Source organism: Talpa occidentalis, unplaced genomic scaffold (genome assembly GCF_014898055.3).
Source record: "Talpa occidentalis isolate TD23 unplaced genomic scaffold, MPIMG_talOcc4v2.1 talOcc4.17, whole genome shotgun sequence".
NCBI lineage: Eukaryota > Metazoa > Chordata > Mammalia > Eulipotyphla > Talpidae > Talpa > Talpa occidentalis.
This window is the reverse complement of record NW_023601754.1, coordinates 251244-270278: the sequence shown is the minus strand read 5'-3', so window position 1 is coordinate 270278 and position 19035 is coordinate 251244. Positions and strand designations below refer to the sequence as shown.

At 67.9% G+C, this 19035-nt stretch overlaps 1 protein-coding gene across 1 annotated transcript; it reads left to right on the top strand.

Moving 5' to 3' along the window:
• The first annotated feature begins 4186 nt into the window (after positions 1-4186).
• On the top strand, positions 4187-18748 carry SPG7 (SPG7 matrix AAA peptidase subunit, paraplegin). Its single transcript, XM_037515735.2, has 17 exons — positions 4187-4363; positions 4992-5094; positions 6172-6261; positions 8093-8334; positions 8792-8931; positions 9472-9574; positions 10308-10433; positions 10615-10777; positions 10953-11126; positions 13289-13413; positions 13921-14023; positions 14754-14864; positions 15049-15164; positions 15701-15857; positions 16076-16242; positions 16378-16455; positions 17370-18748. The coding sequence occupies exons 1-17, from the start codon at positions 4187-4189 to the stop codon at positions 17550-17552; spliced, it is 2358 nt and encodes a 785-aa protein (XP_037371632.1). The 3' UTR covers positions 17553-18748.
• The last annotated feature ends 287 nt before the right edge of the window (positions 18749-19035 follow it).

The window sequence follows — 19035 nt, the reverse complement described above, 5'->3', positions numbered from 1 at the left end:
CCATGCACCCCGGCCGCGGCTCCCGGCCGCGCGGCCCGGGCGGGAAGGCGGCGGCGGCGGCGCGGCTCCGAGGGCGGCGCGGCCGGCGCGAGGCGGGCCGCTGGGGCGCGGCGGCGCCGCGGCGGCGGGCGCGGGCTCACTGGGCGGGCGTCGGGCCGCGGGCTCGGCGGCGGCGCCTCCCCGCCTGGGGCCCTCGCTCCATCGCGCTCCGGCTCGGGCGGCCTCTGGCTCCAGGACCCGGCGGCGGCGGCGACGGGCCCGCCGCATGAGACGCCGCCGCCCATTGGCCCGCCGTATCAGCCGCCGCCATTGGCCCGCCGCTCCGGCGGCGCCGTGCACGTCACGGCGTCGGAGAGGAAGTGCGCCGCGAGGTGAAGGGGCGCCCTCGGGGCGGGCGCTTCCGCGACGGCGGGAGGCGGGGCGGAGGGGACGACCGCGCGGATTGGTCGGGTCTTGCGTCAGGCGCCCGGGCGCTGGGCAGCGCGTCTCCGGATTGGCTCCCTGCGTCGCGGAGGGGCGGGGCTCCTCTCGGACGTGACGCTGGGGTTGTCATGCCGGCCGCGACGGGCGCTGGCAGCGCGGGCGGGGGCGCGGGCGCGGGCGCGGGCGCGGGCGCGGGCGGGCGCGGGCGCCCCTGGTGGTCTCGGGGCCGCCCCGGCCAGTGCGGGCGGCCGCGCCTCGGGCCTGCCCCGCCCCCGGGCCTGCCCCGCCCCCGGGCCCCTCGCGCCCGCGGCCAGACCGCACGGGGAGCGGGCCCCGCCCGGCCGCGCTGGAAGACGCGGTGCTGCGCTCGCCCCGGAGGCCGACGAGGGGCGCGGAGCGGCCTCCTGGGGGCCGCGGCGGGGCGCGCTGGCCGGCGGCGGGGGCGTCCGGGCGGTCGCGGGAATAAAAGGGCGGAATGGGCTTTCCCGCGCCTGCCATCGCGGCTTCGGGGGCCGGGCGGCGCCGCGCCCCGCGGGAGGGTCGGGGCGCCCGGCGCTGAGGAGGGGCGCGGGGCCGCCTGGTGCGCGGGCGCCACGACCTTTGAGCGGTGGGCGGCGAGGAGGCCGGGCTGCGCCCCGGGCCCCCGGCGGGGCGGGAAGACGCCCGGCGCGAAGTCTGAGGGACCCCGGGGGGCTGGAGACGCGGCCCGGGGTTCCCGGGGCCAGTGGCCGACGAGGTCAGCGCCGGCCGCGAGGGCCCGCAGCAGGGGCGGCTTCGGGCTGCAGAGCCTGAGGCCGAGTCTCGCGGAGTTAAGTCTTCGCGACTCCGCGTGGGTGACGGTGGATTGGGGGGCGGGGGGGGACCCAGGGGCAGGCTGGGCCTCGCGGGCGGGGGCGCCAGTGCCTCTAGCAGAGCGCCCAGGAGCGGCCCGAGGGCCAGGGCCGGGGGGCGGGCGGGCGGGGAGCTGTCACGCGGGGGGCGCGGGACGTGGGCAGTGGGCGGTCGCGCGGACAGCGCCTGCTCCGCCAGGGCTCCGAGGGGCAGCCAGAGCCGGCGCAGCTCCCAGCTCCCTGTTCCGACTGGAAAGGACGCTCACTTTCCCCACGCCGTGGGGCAGACGAGGTATCACAGTCGCAGGCTCCTGGCGGCCGTCCCTAAAGGCCGTCCTGCTGGGCGGCCCAACGCCCCGAGGCGGTGAGGCCCGGCCGCCTGCACCGGCTGTCCAGAGCCGCGCCATCCGCAGAGCGTTCCCAGGAGGCCCGATGCTCCAGGTCCCGCGCTGGGAGGCCCCGTGGCTCTCGGCCCCCCCAGAGCTCCAGGGTCACCCTGCAGACTTCGAGTCCAGGCCTGCCAATGGCCAGGCACGGATCTAGAGCTGTGGACAAAACCAAGTCCGGCCAGAGGCCCGTAGGCCTGTGTTACCCGCAGCCCCAAGCAGCCAGCTGCTGAAGGAACACAAGCCAGAGAAATCCTGGTGAAGCCTGCTGCCCCTCCCCCCACAGAGGGACTGCCACGAGTCTGCTGGGGATGGGGGTCCCCTGCTAAGTGAGGCTACCCTGCCCCCCTCCCCGCCCCACCCACTTGTCTTAGGCACTGTGGCCACCGGAGCCAGGGCAGGCCAGCGTCATCCCGCACCTTCCTGTCTGCCCCCAGGAAGGGTCAAAGAACTACCATCTGGACTTGGCCCGGCAGGCCTAGCCCCTGCCCCGGGTGAACCCCAGCTCACAGCGTCCTTGGCCACAGGAGGTGAAGCCCGACTGGTTTCACAGCCAATCCTTCCCACGGGCTGCAGTAGCTGCACGGGGCGGGGCACAGGGAAGTGCAGCGTGACCAAGGTTCAGGTGTTCTTGGGGCGCCTTACCTGAACCACCAAACCCCCCTGATTTTTAAAATGCCCCACTACATTTTTTGTTCCCCAGCCCCCTTTTTTTTTTCCCTAAAGATTTATGTATTTATTTATACAAGCACTGGGCACAGTCAGAAGCGCGGGAGGGTGAGAGGATCCCCCAGAGCCAGAGCGGGGAGCAGAGCAGGCAGAAGGACCGAAGGACACTGCTGAGGGGAGCAGCGGGCGGCAGGAGAGGTCTGCGCGCCGTGCGGGACCCTCCCCCGGTGGCCGGGGAGCAGAGGCTGCGGGCAGCTTCGCAACCCAGCGCTCAACCACTGCGCCACCGGGGAGGCCCAATCCCCATCCCATTTTGATGTGTCCTTAAAGTCTAAGCACCAGATGCGTTCTGTTCAGCCAGTGTATCACAGATCCAGCCAGAAACACTGCAAGTGAAGAACAGAAAAAGGGCTCCTAAGTCTTCCCAAAGCCTTTGCCTGAAGTCTGTGCATATGGCCTGGACTGGCCTGCAGCAAGCAGGGAGCCTGCTAATGGGGAGCTGAACCCGGTGCTCCCATATGCACACCTCGGTGCTCACGGCTGAGCAGACACCAGGACACGCACTGCCCAGCCCCCTTCTGGAGAGTGGCTGGCCGGGAATATTGCTGGCGGCCATCTCAGTGGCACTGCCCCCTTCTGCAGCTCCAAGTGGAGACCAGGAGGCTTGGCCATGAGACCCTCTCTGGAAATTAGCTCCTAGGAACACTGAGTGCAGCCCCGGTTCTGGGTGAACAACAGGCTGGTCAATGCAGAGCCCAGTAAGGGTTAGAACCAACCCCCAAGCTGTCTGCAGAGTTCCTGATGTCTCAGCTGGGAAAGGACTGCAAAACATTTATTTATTGTATTTTTTTAAATTTATACATATAAGAACCCGGGTGCAGGCCAGAGGTGTGGGGGGGGCGTGAGAGGACTCCCCAGAGATGGAGCAGGGAACAGAACAGGCAGACTGAGTGAAATCCACTGCTGAGGGGAGCAGCGGGGAGACAGGGGGGGTCTGCTGCGCCACGTGGGTAGCGCCCTGGCAGGCCGGGGATCCCACTCACGCTGCAGAGGCTGGCAGCTTGATAGCGCTGTGTCTTTAGCCCCTGCGCCAGCTGCCCCCCACCCCACCCCAGCTTTATTTTAAGCAGCAGCGCAGGCAGAGGCGGGGAAACCGGGAAGGACAGGCCCGGGGCCTGACTGAGCACAGCAGGGAGAGGGGTGCACCCGGGCCGCGGGCCGGGAGCCGGGCACCGGTCTCAGGACGCTTTCCAGCCGGGGGCCGGGCCGCACAAGTCGAGCGGGCACAGGCCCCGCGGAAGGCGGGAGGGGGCATCTGCGCCGCCGCTGCGGCCAGCACCTCGGCCGACGGGCCCCCACTCGCCCTGTCGCGCCCCCCCGACGGCGCACGGCACGAGTCCGGCTACGGGGCGCGTCCCCAGGCGGGTCCGAGCCACGCGTCGCCAGGAGCTCGGGGCGCCCCGGGGCCGGAGCTGTGGCCCGACCCCCGCCCGGGTGGGCGCCTGGGGGTGCTCGCGCGCGCGGGGCCCGAGCCCGGCACTCGGGGCGCAGGGGCGGGGGCCGCGCTGGTCTCCGGAGCCCCGGGAGGGTCCGGCCCGCCGCAGGAGGGACGCCCGGGGCGAGGGGCCGGCGTCGGCCGAACTCCCGCCCCCGCCGGCCAGCCCCGCGGGCTGTGCCCAGGGACCTGCTCCCGCCCGCCGGCCCCCGCGGCGGCAAGCCCCGCGGCCGCTCCCCGCAGGGCGCCGCGGCCCGGGACCCGCCGGCGCGGACGGCCGGGCCGCGGAGGCCCCCACGGCGCAGGCGCGGGAGACGCCCCACCCACCCACGGCGCAGGCGCGCGGCCGCGGCCCGACCGCGCAGGCGCAGTTCCCGGCCGCCATGGCCGCCGCCATGTTGCTGCTGCGCGCCCTCGGTCGGGGCCCCGGGCCGGGGCGCCTGCGGGCCCCCTGCTGGGGCGGGAGCCCGGGCCTCTCCGCCGGGGCCGGGAGGAGGCGGTGGCGCTTAGCCCACGGGCCTCCGCTGGGCCTCGCCGGGGGTGCAGGCCGAGCCCCACAGGTAACGCCGCCGCGGGCGCCGCCCGGTCCACCCCGGGGGCGCGGAGCCCCCCGCGCCCCGGCTTCCCCCGCGGTCGGCCGCGGCCGGGCCCCAGCTCGGGCCGGACCCTGCGCCCGGCTCCGGCCGCCGCCTCCGGCGCCTTCCGCGGGGCCGGCGCGTGCCGAGGAGCGGCCGAGCCGGGCCCCTCGCCGACTCCGCGCGCTGAGCGGGCGCCGCCCCCCGCTGCCCGGGCCCCGCCGCGGGGACGACGCCGGCCGCGCGCCGGGGCTGGCGGTGAGCGCGCAGGGCGGCGCGGAGCCCGGGCGCGCGCGCCCCTTGCGGGAGGAGACCGCGCCTGCCCTCGGCGGCCGCCGGGAGGGCCAAGGGGACATTAGAAGTAAAAACAAATGACGCCGCTGGCGCGGGGGGAAGGCGCGGGCGGGGCGCGGGACGCGGGCGCGGAAGGGCCGGAAACGCCGCGGGGGCGCTCGCCGCCTTCCCCGCGCCCGCCCGGCTTTGTCGCTTTTGTCTCCCTCTCGGGATGTTCAGTGGAAACCGCCGTCGTGCCCAGAGGCGGCTTCGCACTCGAGGGCGGCGCGCCGCGGTGTCCGTGACTGGGCCGCTGTGCTGCTTTTTTGTTTTCCCTCAGAGTCCGCAGATGCGGCTGCTGACGCCTGTGCTTGAAGGGCTCCGCGGGCCATTGTTGAAACCGCATCTCATCCAGCATCCCCTCCGCTTCGGGAAGCTTTTAGGTGTGTAATGCTGAGAGAGGTGGCAGAGGCTGTGGCATTTGTGAAAAAGTTAGGGTCCCGTTGCTGCCTTGACAACGGCCTGAGAAACGAAGTCGGTTCAAGGACCTCGGTTAATCTCGTTGGGGTTCCTTGGTTGCCCTGAAATGAAGTTCACCTAACACGTGATTGTTCAAGGCCTGAGTAGGTCATTTATGTTTATTTTGAGACATCATTTTTTGGAAGCTTGTGGTGCAGAGTAATAACCAGGCTGCTTGAAAACGTGTCTTGTCTCGGTATTACCCGGCCGATGCCGGGAGTGCTCAGCGAGGGCCACACAGCGGCTCTCCGTGTCTTACATCCCACGGGCAGCTCCAAACCTCCTGTACATAATTCTCTGGGACACGGGCCTGCACTGTCTCGTGAGACCCTGAGCCGTCCTCCCACCTCTCTTGACCTCGCGTCAGAGGCCCTTGGCATGGCCACCAGGCATTTTGCTCTCGCTTCGCCCAGTGGGGACAGGAAGAGGTAGACCCTCCCACTCCTCATGGACTTGAAGCAGTTGGGCGGCCATATGTGATCCATGCCACACGCGGTCAGGAGGCCTGTAACGCCCAGGGGCACCCCTGCCATCTGTGTTCCCCTAGAGCCCACCGCACCCAAGCCACACACACCACAGGCCCATCAAGGTGGCTCCTGCCCCCGCACGTACAAGTGTGTGCAGGACGGGGACACGCTGGCTCTGAGCAGTGGTGCCATGCCCTGTGGGCCAGAGACGGCGCTGCCAGGCCCCGCTGATACAGAGCCCTCGGCTTCACGGAGCCTGCAGAGCACAGGGTTGTTCTCCAGCAGACTTGTGATCTTTCCCAGTTTGCACGCGTTCCCTCACATTCACCCCGTCACAGCGGCCAACGTGCGTGGAAGCAGTTCATGGCTCCACCATCAGCAAGTGCTGCCCTGGGGTGGGCAGCTCGGACCCCGAGTGCTGGGCAGGGCTCTCTGGGCAATTTCTGTCTTGGTCTGGTCGTGCAGGAGGTGCACCTGTCCTGACTGGCCCTGCAGTTGCCGAACCGAGTGCTCAGCACTGCCTGGCCCTTGCAGGTGCCACCTACTATTTCAAGACCTCAAGGATGCAGCAGAAGACAAAGGACGGCGACAAACCCAAGGGGAGGGCGCCTGAGGACGACGAAGGTGCGGCCGGGGTCCCTGGTGACGCTGCCCGCACGGCCTGCCGCATCCCTGTCCCAGCCGGTGTCTCGGGAGTGGGGTGTGCCTGGCAGCAGGCTTCTCCCAACTCTCACCCGCGCTGCTGTGGCGGGAGCCCTGCCCGCCACCCTTCAGAGGCCCCAGTCCTGTCCAAAGGCAGGAAGGAGGCGGGGCTGCCTGGCTCAGCCCCTCTACCAGCCGACTCCCTGCCCCACCGCTCTCTTGGCTGCCCTGGGCGGCTGAGGCGCCCCGGAGGTCAGCTCTCTTGCCTGCTCTGGAGATTGGGGTAATGGGGTGAAGGTGTGGGAAATAGGGTGTTTGCGGGCCTGCCACTCTGTGGTGCCGGCTGCCCGAGGCAGGGTGTGTCTGCTGGGGGAGGGCCGATCTCTGCCCTGGCAGCGCCTGCCCTGCCCAGTGGGCGGTCCCTGGTGGAGCCCGGGTGCTGACTGAGGTGCGAGGGCGCGGGAGCCCAGGTGGAGACCTGGGGAGGGTATTTTTGGGGGCCAGGCTCAGAAGGGCTGTGCCTCTCCAACCCAGATGTCACCCTGGGTCGATGGAGGCCCCTTTTTGGTGCAGCCCCTCAGCAGACAGCTCCCAGTCCCATCTTGGGGGGCCCAGATGGCTTCCTGGCCAGCTGCTCGCTGACTTTGGGCCCTCGCTCCTGTGCCGGGCATCTGCAGCTGGTCTGCGGGCCACACCTTCACCCCACACGTCCCACCAAGGCAGCCACTGAGCCCTGGGCCCGACTGCAGGCGCAGCGCCACCCCCGTCACACTCGGCACGGACTCGGGCAGTGCTCTGGCTCCGGAGTGCTGCGGTGGTGGCCGCGACGTCCCCCGTTGACAGGTCCCTGGTGTTAGGTGGGGGCTGTGCTGTTCTGGGGCTCCGTTCCCGTGGGTTCCGCCTGGGCGTGTGCGGCGTCTGGGCCAGGTGTCGCCTCGGGCGGTGCCGGAGCAGGTGCGTGCATCGCCGGAAAGTGTGCAGGATCTTGGGCGGCCCTGGGAGGCTGGGGTGGCCAACGACAGATCCATCCAGGTCGCCCTGGCACAGGGGAGGCGGCCTGACGCTCGTGTCAGACAGACACAGTGCGGAAGCACTAGGAGGAGGCTGGAAATGTCCCCGTCCTGACACGCGAACGGTCTCTGGGCGAAGACTAGGCCAGAAAGGACTCCCCGGGGCCCGGCCTGCGCAGCCTGGGGAGTTCATGGGGAGGCGGCTGCTCCCCGTTCTTTCTCTGAGCCTCTCTCCCGCCTGCTCCCAGCCCCCAGGGCAGACTTTCCCTGCAGGCTCTCTGGCACCTGCGAGGCCTTTCCCAGATGAGTGGCCCAGGCTGAGGGGGCGAGGGCGGGCGCTCCTGCCGTGGGCTGCCCGGGTGTGCACGCTGGCCGGGGGTGGGGGGGCACCTCTGGCCAAAGCAGCGGCTGCTGGGCCCCTGTCGTGAGGTGCCCCAGCTGTGGCAGCGCTTCCTGCTGGCCGTGCTGGGCCAGCGGTCAGAAGGTCTGTGTGGCCGTCTCCTGACGAGTGGCCAGCACTCTCCGTGCCTTGGGTGGACAGCCTGACCGCTATGCCTCCTCGCCTGCCCCCTCAGGGCTGCCGTGGGCCCAGCGCCCACATCTGGCTCTCCCAGAGGGTCTGGGGTGAAGCCCTGAGGCGCTCCTGGGGGCGTGGAGCCTGGGCAGGGGGCCTGGGAGACGGGGTTGGGACCGCTGGGGCAGGTTGCCCGGAGGCGGACCTGTGGGAATGGGACACCCTCAGGGCGGCTGCTGGGGCGTGGGCCCCCGTGGCGGCCCCATCTGACTGACCCCTGCACCTGCAGAGGGGAGGCGGCGCAAGGAGCGGGAGGACCAGATGTACCGCGAGCGGCTGCGCACCCTGCTGGTGGTCGCCGTGGTCATGAGCCTGCTCAATGCGCTCAGCTCCGGCGGCGGCAGCATCTCCTGGAACGACTTCGTGCACGAGATGCTGGCCAAGGGCGAGGTGCAGCGGGTGCAGGTGGTGCCCGAGAGCGACGTGGTGGAGGTCTACCTGCACCCCGGAGCCGTGGTGTTCGGGCGGCCCGTGAGTGGGCGTGGCGGGGGCCGGGGGCTCAGACTGCGTGTGTGGAGGGGAGGGGAGTGTTCGGCTCCCCACAGGGGATCCAGGGGGCCCAGGCTGTGTCTCCAGGAAGCCTGGAGGGAGCCCCCAGGAAACCTGGCGCTGACTCCTGCCTGGCCGTGTTGGCGTCTGGAGCTCAGGGCCAGGCTGTGGGGGAGGTGCCTCGGCTGCCATGCCTGCTTGGGGCGGCCCTCATGCCCCTCTCCTGGGGACGGCAGCGGGACGCCCAGACTCTGACCTGTTGGTCTCCCTTCCGGGCGGCCAGACCCCACCAGTGCTGTTCTCCGCGGGGGAGGATAGTCAAACACGCACCCCCGCCCCATGCCCTGCAGCGCACCTCCCGGTGGGACGCCTGTGCAGGGGGGGGGCACCTGTCCAGGCCCGTCCGCCCGCCCCCGACTTACAGTGCTCTCTGCCGCAGCGACTGGCTCTGATGTACCGGATGCAGGTCGCGAACATCGACAAATTTGAAGAAAAGCTGCGCGCAGCCGAGGACGAGCTGAACATCGAGGGCAGGGACCGGATCCCCGTGTCCTACAAGCGCACGGGCTTCTTTGGAAAGTACGTTGGCGCCTCCCGGGCGTGATGTGGGCTGCCCGCGGCCCGAGACAGGCGCAGCCGCTGGCCTGCAGCGGCAGGCGTGGGGATGAGGGCCGGGTGGGAGGCCGCGCTGGGCAGGCGGCACCAGTCCCTCGGCCACTCTGCTGTTGTCTGGCACGGCCGGGCCAGCCGCGGCGGAGGCGGCCACGGGCCTGGGTCCCAGCAGCCCCTTCCTGTCCTGGGGTGGTGAGCGCTGCTAGGCCTGTGGGAGCCCGCGGGGGGCAGGGTGCAGGTTCCAATGCGGTTCGAAGCGGCTCCTGGGTCTGGGCAGGGCCAGACCTCGGGGACTGTGGCCTCCCGTTTGCACACGCGGGTGGGGACAGGGAAGCCCATCTGGGGCGTGCTCATCACCACGGCTCCAGACATCTCCGGGCTCACCGGGCGCCTCCATGCTCTTGGCCTGGCACTGCAGCCCGCACAGGCGCACAGTGGGCACCCTTCTCGCTGCTGTGAGTGCCTGGGCAGCGCCTTCAGGCCCTGATTCTGCTCCTCTCCCGCCAGTGCTCTCTACGCCTTGGGGATGACGGCCGTGGGCCTGGCCGTGCTGTGGTATGTCTTCCGTCTGACAGGGATGACGGGACGGGAAGGAGCGTTTGGCGCTTTCGTAAGTTGTCCCGTCCCTGTCTTGCAGAACTGGGGATTAGGGCCTGTCTGGGGCTTCCCCTCACTGGCCCGGGGGGTGGTGACTGGCCTGGGGTTGACTCTGCCGCCGCAGCCCCTCTCTGCTGGCTGGCGTCAGCTTCCCCTGCTAGCTGAGACGCTGAGAAGTGTCAAAGGCCATCTTTAAAGAGCCACCTCCGTGCCCCTTGCAAACCCGCAGCCGCATGGTGGGAGCCATCCCCGCTGGTCGTGTGTGCCTGGGCCTCCGAGGCCCCCAGGACCGTGACCCCTTCAAACTGGGGCTGGAGACCCTCCTCGTGGGGCGGCCTGTCTCCACGCCACCTTGGCTGTTGGGGTCCTGCACCCCACTCCCACTGCGGGGTGCATGGCCTGCATCGAGGGCAGCCTGGCCCTGTGCCGGCACCACCTCGTCTCCCGGGCTGCCTGTGACTGTCCTGCCCCGACAGTCTGGAGCTGAGCGCCAGGCCTTGCTCGTTGCAATCGGGAAAGAAACTGGTGGGAGATGTCACGTAGGAAAAGGAGGCTGTTTGGGAGACTTAAACGGCCTCACTGGTTGAGGGAGCTTTTTGATTTTGTAAGGGAGGTTCCTAGACGCCAGGCAGCTTTCCAGCCGTAAGGTCTGGACTCAGCCTCCCCAGCGCGTCTGCATCCGCGCTGGGAGGGGGACCCTGCTCTACTCCGCCCTCTGACCCCTGCCCTTTCTGTTTTCTGCCCAGAACCAGCTTAAAATGGCTCGCTTCACAATTGTGGACGGCAGGACGGGGAAAGGAGTCAGCTTCAAGGATGTGGCGGGGATGCACGAGGCCAAACTCGAGGTCAAGGAGTTTGTGGATTACCTGAAGGTGAGCGCCGTCGGGCGGGTGGGGGCAGCCGCAGCACAGCCCTTAGCCTGGGAGGCCAGAGTCCCTGTCGGCCGCGCCTGGACCCACACGGGACCTACTCCCGGCCCAGCACCTCCTGTCCCCCACCCGCAGGGGCGGCTCCGCAGGCAGGAAGCAGCCTCACGGGAGCCCCTCCTTCCAGAGCCCAGAGCGCTTCCTCCAGCTGGGCGCCAAGGTCCCGAAGGGCGCGCTGCTGCTCGGCCCTCCTGGCTGCGGGAAGACGCTGCTGGCCAAGGCGGTGGCCACAGAGGCCCAGGTGCCCTTCCTGGCGATGGCCGGCCCGGAGTTCGTGGAGGTCATTGGAGGTGGGCGTCGCGGGCCTGTCACCGCCACGGGACAGAGGATGGGGCATCCAGAGCGGGGAAGTGGGGTGTTCAGTAGGGCCGGGGCGTCCTCTCAGGGCCTTCCAGGCGTGTCCCCAGGGCCCTCTGCCGGCGGCTGCAGCCACTGACCGACTGGCCGTCCTCCCGGTGCCCACAGGCCTCGGCGCCGCCCGTGTGCGGAGCCTCTTCAAGGAAGCCCGGGCGCGGGCTCCCTGCATCGTGTACATCGACGAGATCGACGCGGTGGGCAAGAAGCGCTCCACCACCATGTCTGGCTTCTCCAACACCGAGGAGGAGCAGACCCTGAACCAGCTGCTGGTGGAGATGGACGGTCAGTGCCCGGCGGCCTCCGTGGGGCGGGCTGGCAGGGCACAGCCACGGTCTCCTCCACCAGCAAGGGCTGTGCACACGGGGACCGCCCGGCCGCCCTGCCGGACGATCAGTTCCGGAGCGCTGCCCTCCCGCCCCCGAAGGACACGGCTTAGGTGTAAAGAGATTCAAGGCGAAAGTGAAGGGAGAGCCAGGACACGAGCAGCCAGGGAGGCCGTGGTGCTGGCCCCCAGCCCCGACCCGAAGCCTTGGGCTGGCCGTGGGGCCCCTGCCGCGAGGTGGGGCAGGACGCTGGGCTGTTGTCACATGGCCTCGTCTGCTGCCCTGGCCGGGGCTTCTGGCCGGCTCTTTGTAGCACTGGCGTCGCAGGCGGCGATGGGGGGGGCCCGGTGGTGGGCCCTGCTGAGCTCTGTGTCGTCTGGAGCCTCTGCCCACGGAAGCTCTGGCTTAGCAGAGGCTCCCAGCTGTCCCTGGGAGACGGCCGCCTGCGGGCGCTGGGCAGATGGGGAGCGCCGCCTGTGGGAGATTGCAGAGCTGGCAGCCCCACCTGTCGGACGCGGGGCCTCAGCTCCTGGAGAGGCCGGGGGTGGGGGGGCCGCGCCAGCCCTTTCTCTCCGCTGTGGCTCTGGTGCGTGCGCCGAGGCTGCTGTGGACGGGGGCCACGGAGGGCCCCCCGGAGCTGGCCCCAGTGTGAGCACGTCTTTTTGCTGGCCCTGCTCTCGCCCCGCAAGACAGCAGCTTCTGGAGGGGCCCTGGGGCACAGCGGTCAGCTAGCACTTTCCTGAGCCAGGGCTCCACGCAGCGGCACTTCCGCCCGGGACCCGGGACTCAGGTCTGCTTGTGGCGCTGGGCCCGCTGCAGACAAGGCCCTTTGTGCGAGGCCCGGCTGAGCTGTGCGCCCGCAGCTGCCTCTGAGGGCCTTTGTTCCCTGGGCGGGTGGAGCTGGCCGGCGTGGGAAAGCTTCTCCGGGAAGAGGAGCCCCGCCTCCCGGCCGCGGCGTCCTGCTGGCTGCCTGCACCCGGCACCCACTTGTGCCGGCTCAGCCCCATCCACCCGTGCAGGCGTCTCCGACCGGCTCGGGCGGCGAGGAGGTCATGGGCCGCCCCCGTCCGGGTTCTAGAAGGTCCTGAAGTGGGGTTCCGTGGCCCCTGCACTTCATTCTGCCACGCGGTTGGGATTAGTTTCTTGATGAGGTGTTGGCTTTTCCTGTTCATGCTCCTTGTGGGGTGCTGCGCCGTGAGGGAGGAGCTGGCGGGGCTTGGGGCTGGCCCCGCGCCCCGTGCGGCTCCCCCCTGGGCCGGGACTTGTCCTGGGGCAGGTGGGCACGGCCCAGCCTCGCTCTCCGGCCATGGTCGTCGCAGCTGTTCTGCTTCTTTGGTGTTTCCCATGACTCCGAATCAGGTGGTCCGGATGCGCCAGAGCTGCTGCTGCTCTGGGAGCGCACACTTGTGTGGGGCGCCCGGGCCGCCTCATCCTCCCAGGTATGGCCTGGGCAGCTGCTGTCAGGACAGTCGGGCAGTTCCTGAAAGACTAGACACACTCCGTGGCTTTGTGTCGCCCCTGGATGCGGCCCCAGAGCTCACGCCGCCTGCTGGGAAGGGCCGTCCATCTGAGGCTGGGTGCTGGCCCCGGGTGGCCATCCTGGACCGTCCTGTCGGCACGTCGCACTCCCTGCCTCCAGCGGCCGCTGCCTGGGCCCCAGGGAGCCCCGTGGGGAGAGGCTGGGCTCCGTGCTGGAGCATGGTGGGCGGCGGCGCCAGGAGAGGGAAGCCAGGACTTGGGCTGCTCTGAGACATCGTTCGGTGCCCTCTGCGCGCCGCGCCCGGGACTCGGCAGGGTGGCCTTCCCGCCGCCTCTTCCCAGTGCAGGGCAAGGACGAGGTGCCTGTCCCTGCTGCCCCTCTGGGGTCTGGGGCCGTTTCTGGGGACCGGGGGTCGTTTGGGCCGTTGCGGTGGCATCTGCCCCATGGCTCAGGAGGTCGGTCAGTCCCGGGGGACTGGGGGCAGCCCTTGGGGGTGGACAGTCCTGGCAAGTCCGGGGCGTGTCCTTCAGGAACACAGCCTGTGGATGCAGCGGGAGGCCGTCCCACCTGCTCCTCCCGCTGCGGGGACACCTCGCTGGGCCCCTGCCCGCAGCCCCCACCCGACCCCTGCTGTCCCGCAGGAATGGGCACCACCGACCACGTCATTGTCCTGGCGTCCACCAACCGCGCCGACATTTTGGACAACGCTCTGCTGAGGCCCGGCCGACTGGACCGGCACGTCTTCATCGACCTCCCGACGCTGCAGGTCAGTGTGCCTGGTCCGCCCTGTCCCCGCGGGCCCGGCCTCTGCGGGCTCCCCCGCCCCCCGCGCCTGCTCCGGCTCCTGTTGTTTTCCTCTCTGTCCGGAGCAGCGGGCTGCAGGGGCGGGTCTGGCCGAGTTTCGTAGCCAATTCTTTGACATCCAAGCCAGGGGACACCAGGCGTCCCTCTCTGCACCGGGCTCTGCTGGGGCCAGGCGCCCTCGTGTGAGCCGCGCCTCTGGTACCGCGGTGAGCCGGGGGACCCAGCGCGGGCAGGGGTCAGCGCGGGCCTGACGGCGCCCCGGTGTTCCTGGGTCAGCAGCGGGGCTGGGGTGCGCCGCCCTCCCCTGCAGGGCACGGGGCCGGGAGGGTCAGTCTCCACAGAAGACCCACCACGCACGTTGCCCCCTTTGCCTGCCTGAAAAGCTCCTCACGGGCCAGCGTGACCAACAAGCCGGTGACGCGCGGGGCTTTCCGGCGCGTCCGTCTGGTCACGCGCACGTGTCTGGCAGGAGCGGCGGGAAATCTTCGAGCAGCACCTGAAGAGCCTGAAGCTGACGCGGCCCAGCAGCTTCTACTCACAGCGCCTGGCGGAGCTGACCCCCGGCTTCAGCGGTACCAAGGCTGCAGCCCTCGCGCTGGTGGGCGGGGGCTGGCACAGCGGGCAGGGGCAGTGTGTCCATCCCTGCCCTGCGCAGTGCTGGGCGCCCGTCCTGGAACGGCCGGCTCGGCTCTTGACCCAGTCAGGGGACACTCTGGGCTGCCGCCCCGATGGCTCTTACTCTATTTATGTCTTCACTTTAAGGATTTTATTTATTAATTTCTGTAATAAGAGCTGGGGTGCAGGCCAGAGGTACGGGGGTGAAAGGCCCCCCCGGAGACAGAGTGGGGAGCAAAATAGGCAGATCCGCTGCAACACTGCCGAGGGGAGCAGCGGGGAGTCAGGAGAGGTCTGCTGTGCCCTGTGGGTCGCTCCCTGGCCGGGCTCGCACACAGGCCGCAGTGGCTGGTGATAGCGCTGAGACTCAACCCCTGAGCCCCCGGGGAGGGCCCCATGGCTCTTACTTTAAAGGGTGTAAACACGGCCCCTTCCCCCACCACGTTCCTTCCTTGCTGTTTTTTTGTAAACGTCCTGAAGAACCCACTGTCAGCTGTCAGAGAACCCCTAGTCCCTGCCTCCCGCTGTGCTTGCAAAGGGCCGCTTTGGCACACGAAGCCACACAGGCGGGTGGACAGAGGAGGCCGGTGCCTGGGCTGGCCAGGGGCGGTGGTGCCGCCCACACAGTCCCGGGCTCCTGGGTCTCCCTCAGCCTGAGGACGCGGAGCCCATGCCCTGTGCCCACAGGCGCCGACATTGCCAACATCTGCAACGAGGCAGCCTTGCACGCAGCCCGCGAGGGACACACGTCCGTGCACACATCCAGCTTCGAGCACGCGGTGGAGCGCGTCATCGCTGGTGTGTTGGGCTCGGCGGGGCGGGGGCAGAGCTGTGTGCAGCGTGGCTGGCTTCCCTTCGCCTAAAATATGGCGGCTTCGCCTAGAAGCAGCGTAGGCCAGAGTGTGCCAGGGCCTGTGGCCTGGGGTGAGCGTGCGGGCCCAGGAAGGGAGCTGCACCACCTCAGGGCCTCTGCTGTTCTCAGGCACTGCCAAGAAGAGCAAGATCCTCTCGAAGGAAGAGCAGAGGGTGGTGGCCTTCCATGAGTCGGGCCACGCCCTGGTGGGCTGGCTGCTGGAGCACACGGAGGCCGTGATGAAGGTGCGTCTGGGCCAGGCCTGCGCCCGCGTAGCCATGCTCCAGGTGCGCGGGAAGGGGGTGAGGCTTGACCGTAGCAGCTCAGAGGATCAGCGTGAATCACAGTGTGTACCTCTCACAATTTGGGGGTTCTCCTCCTTAGGATTTTCACGTTTCAAGGTCAATCCATTAAAGAAAGCAGGAGGCAAAGCCCCTCCCTTGGAGTCTGCTGCTCGCTGAGGCCTGGGGTGCCCGGGGCTCGTGCTGGGGGTGTCTCAGGCCTGCACCTGCAGTGAGCTCTGGGCTCCCCGGCCCCTCTGCTGCCCCCGCCTCAGGCTCCTGCGTGGGCCACTCCCAGCGCTGCTGTGGGCCCCACCTCCATCCTGAGCCCATCTATGGCTGTGGCCGTGGGCACAGGGTGCATGGCTGGCCTTGGGGGTGGTGGCTAGCACTCCAGGACGGCTCCCCTGGGCATCCTGCCCCTGTCGCGGGAGTGCAGGGCCCCCCGTGCACCCCCTTGGCCTGAGCCCTGTCCTGCTGACGGCTCTGCCCGCCTGCAGGTCTCCATCGCGCCGCGCACCAACGCCGCACTGGGCTTCGCGCAGATACTGCCGAGAGACCAGCGCCTCCTCAGCAGGGAACAGCTCTTCCAGCGCATGTGCATGGCCCTGGGTGGCCGTGCCGCTGAGGCCATCTCCTTCAATGAGGTCACCTCTGGTGAGCCTGGCCTGCGGGGCTCCTTAGCACAGGAGTGGATCGATCCCCAGGGCACCATGGCCAGCGGGCTCTCAGACGGGGGCCAGGCAACCCTGAACGTCCAGACACATGGTGGGCACGCCACATCCACGGCTGTCAGGCCCACGTGTGCCTGGGGGCCGAGAGGGTGTGAGCAGGCTCCGGCAGCACTGAAACCCTCCCTCTTGTGCCACATGCAGGGGCACAGGACGACCTGAGGAAGGTCACCCGCATCGCCTACTCCATGGTGAAGCAGCACGGCATGGCACCCCGCATCGGGCCTGTCTCCTTCCCTGATGCCCAGGAGGGCCTCCCAGGCATCGGACGGCGCCCCTTCAGCCAGGGCCTGCAGCAGATGATGGACCACGTGAGGGCCTCGGGCGTGCGTGGGGGGCTCTGAGCAGGCATCACGGGCAGCTGGGCCCTGCCTGTGGCCCAAGGCCCACAGCAGGTTCCCGGGCGGCTGTGCCAGGTGTAAGCGTGGCCTGTCCCGTCCGCACAGGAGGCGCGGCTGCTGGTGGCGAAGGCGTACAGGCACACGGAACAGGTGCTGCGGGACAACCTGGACAAGCTCCAGGCGGTGAGTGAGTCTCCTGGGCCTGCGGCCACCGGCCCATCCTAGCACTAGGACACACACAGCCGTGCACGGGGCCTCTGCCCCCCTCCCCCCACCCCCATCCACTTCTCTTAGCTCTGTTTCGGACACGTCAAGCCAGTTGCTTCCATCGGAGGAGCCTCCTGGCCTACCTTCAGCAAAATTACTGACGTTTTCTCTATTTGGTTTAATCCTTTCCCAACCTGGGTTTTTCTAAAAAATTTTTTCTTTTTCTGGAGTTTCAAGAATAAGGTTTAAGGTTTGCGACAGTTTTACATTTACAGAGAAGTGGCAGATCTCTGATGTGGGACACACTGGCCACTTCCTCCTATTCCACAGCGTGGGGCCGCTGCCCTGCCAGGAGGGAGGTGTGTGTGCCGGCCTGACCACCCCGACAGCCTCGGGGACTTTGCACAGGCAGCTTTGGTGCTCACATCCCACCGACGCTGCTGTGGGGACGGTGGCTCCCTGTACTGGCTGGGCTACGTATGCCTCCAGCTGACATGTGGCTGCTCCCAGCTGAGGGTCCAGGCAGGGCAGCCGTCAGGTGGGGTGTCACACGCAGACATGCTGGAGCAGCAGCCCTCATGGCCAGCACCCCCACAGTGACCACAGGTGCGGTGGCTCCCAGGACCCTCAGCTGTCCACAACCACTCTGAGGCCACTCCCTCCCCCACTACACGCAGGGCTAGTTTGTAGAAGAAGTTGAAATTGGCGAAACGAGCATTCTGGAGAGGGAGGCAGGAGATGCCAGCTGGTGGCTACGGTGGCACCGCCAGCTCAAGACGGGCTGTTTCTTTGCTGGTCCTCAGCCTGCGAGCTGGGCCTTCACCTGGGGGGTTGCTCTCCAGAGGCTGGTATGTGTCTCTGTGGGGTCACACTACCTGTCTGGCCCCCAGCTGGCACACGCCCTGCTGGAGAAAGAAGTGATAAACTACGAGGACATTGAGGCCCTCATTGGACCTCCACCGCACGGGCCCAAGAAGATGATCACGCCACAGAGGTGGAGTGATGCAGAGCCAGACGCTGGGGAGGAGGAGCCGGCGCCTCCGCAGCCACGCCTCAGAGAGGAGCCATCCTGACCGAGCAGCTGATCTCCTGGACTGCACCATGGGGACATGGTACCATCTGGCCCGGGGGCTGTTCTGGCGTCTTCATCGGAGATGGACGCCTCTGCGCAGTCCTCACCAGTCCTGCTGCAAGGCTTCCGGGAGCCTGTCCTCACTCCTGCCTCGGGACTCACAGTCTTTGGGAGTTGGGCTCCCAAAAGGTGCCCCACAGGAAGCTGCCAGGCTCGTCCCAGGTTCTCTGCTCCTGGTGTATGGGTGCCGGGGGGGCTTGTGCTGCAGCCTGAGTGGCCTGATAGCTTCAGGATGACGGGGCCCTTGGGCCACCAGCCCTGGCCTGCTGTTCACGAGGGGACAGCCCAGGGCTGGGGACCAGACCCAGCTGCCACTGGCCTGCTGAGCTGTTTGCACGCCTGGTTTTTTTTTTCCCTGCCAGAGATCTGTTTGCACTTTGTAATAAATGCTGTGACTGGAACATCTCCCTTTGTGCTGTGTGAACCCCTCCTCCCAGAGCAGGTTGACCCGAGGTGCCCCACCCTGGCATGACTCCACACGGGTGATACTCCCTGCCTTGTTACTTGCTGCTGCCCTCCCTCTGCAGTGGCATTTGGTTGACTGGGTTTGTCTCTTCCACACTCAGCCCGGAGGAACCGCCAGCACCCCTCACACCTGCAACAGGGTGGCTTTGAGAGGAGTGGGGGTTGGTGAGGACAGCTCCTCCTGCTTCATGGAAGTGAGACAGGGCAAGCTAGGGTTATTAGGCAGTTTTAGGGACAGTGCAGGAGGGGACCTCTGAAAAATTTAGGGAGGCTTCAGAGATAAGGACGAGCAAGGGAAAGTAACCCATTCCGTTAGGAAAAACAAACATGCCAGGACCAAGGACAGCATTGTTAACGCTGGTCCCGGTTTCCTTCGGGTGGGAAAGGGAGGCGGAGATTGGAGACATGGAGCGTGGTTTCATTTATGGTCCCATTAGAAGGGCAGCTGTTTAGCTTCAATGCAGGGAGGCCCATCCAGAGGACTGGGCCATAAATTTAAAGATGCAACAAATGGGGAAAGAGAAAGCTGTTAGATAAGGAACGTGAAGATCCCCACTCAGTAGCAAATTAAGTGAGACAGCCGAGAACTGGCCACTCACAGAGAGACGGGGGCAGCTTTAGAATAATGAGGGGAAAAGGTCCATGTTCCCTGAGACACGACTCCACTTTGGCTTCCTTGCCCCTCCCAGGCCTGGTTCCCTGGCCTGGGAGTCCCACTTTATTTCTGTTCTTTTTCTCTTCATTAAACTTTTTCTTTCTCTAAACAAACCTGCCTCTTCTCGCTTGCTGGCCTGAGCGTCTGCGAAGTTCCTGCTGCGGCTTCGTGAGACACCCGCCCGTGGGGGTCTAGCGGCTGGGGCTCAGCGCTGCCCTGCAGCCTGGAATCCGATCCCGGCTGGGAGACTAGGCCTGACCATTCCGGTATCAGAAGGAACAGTTCCAGCAACCTGCCCGGTCCC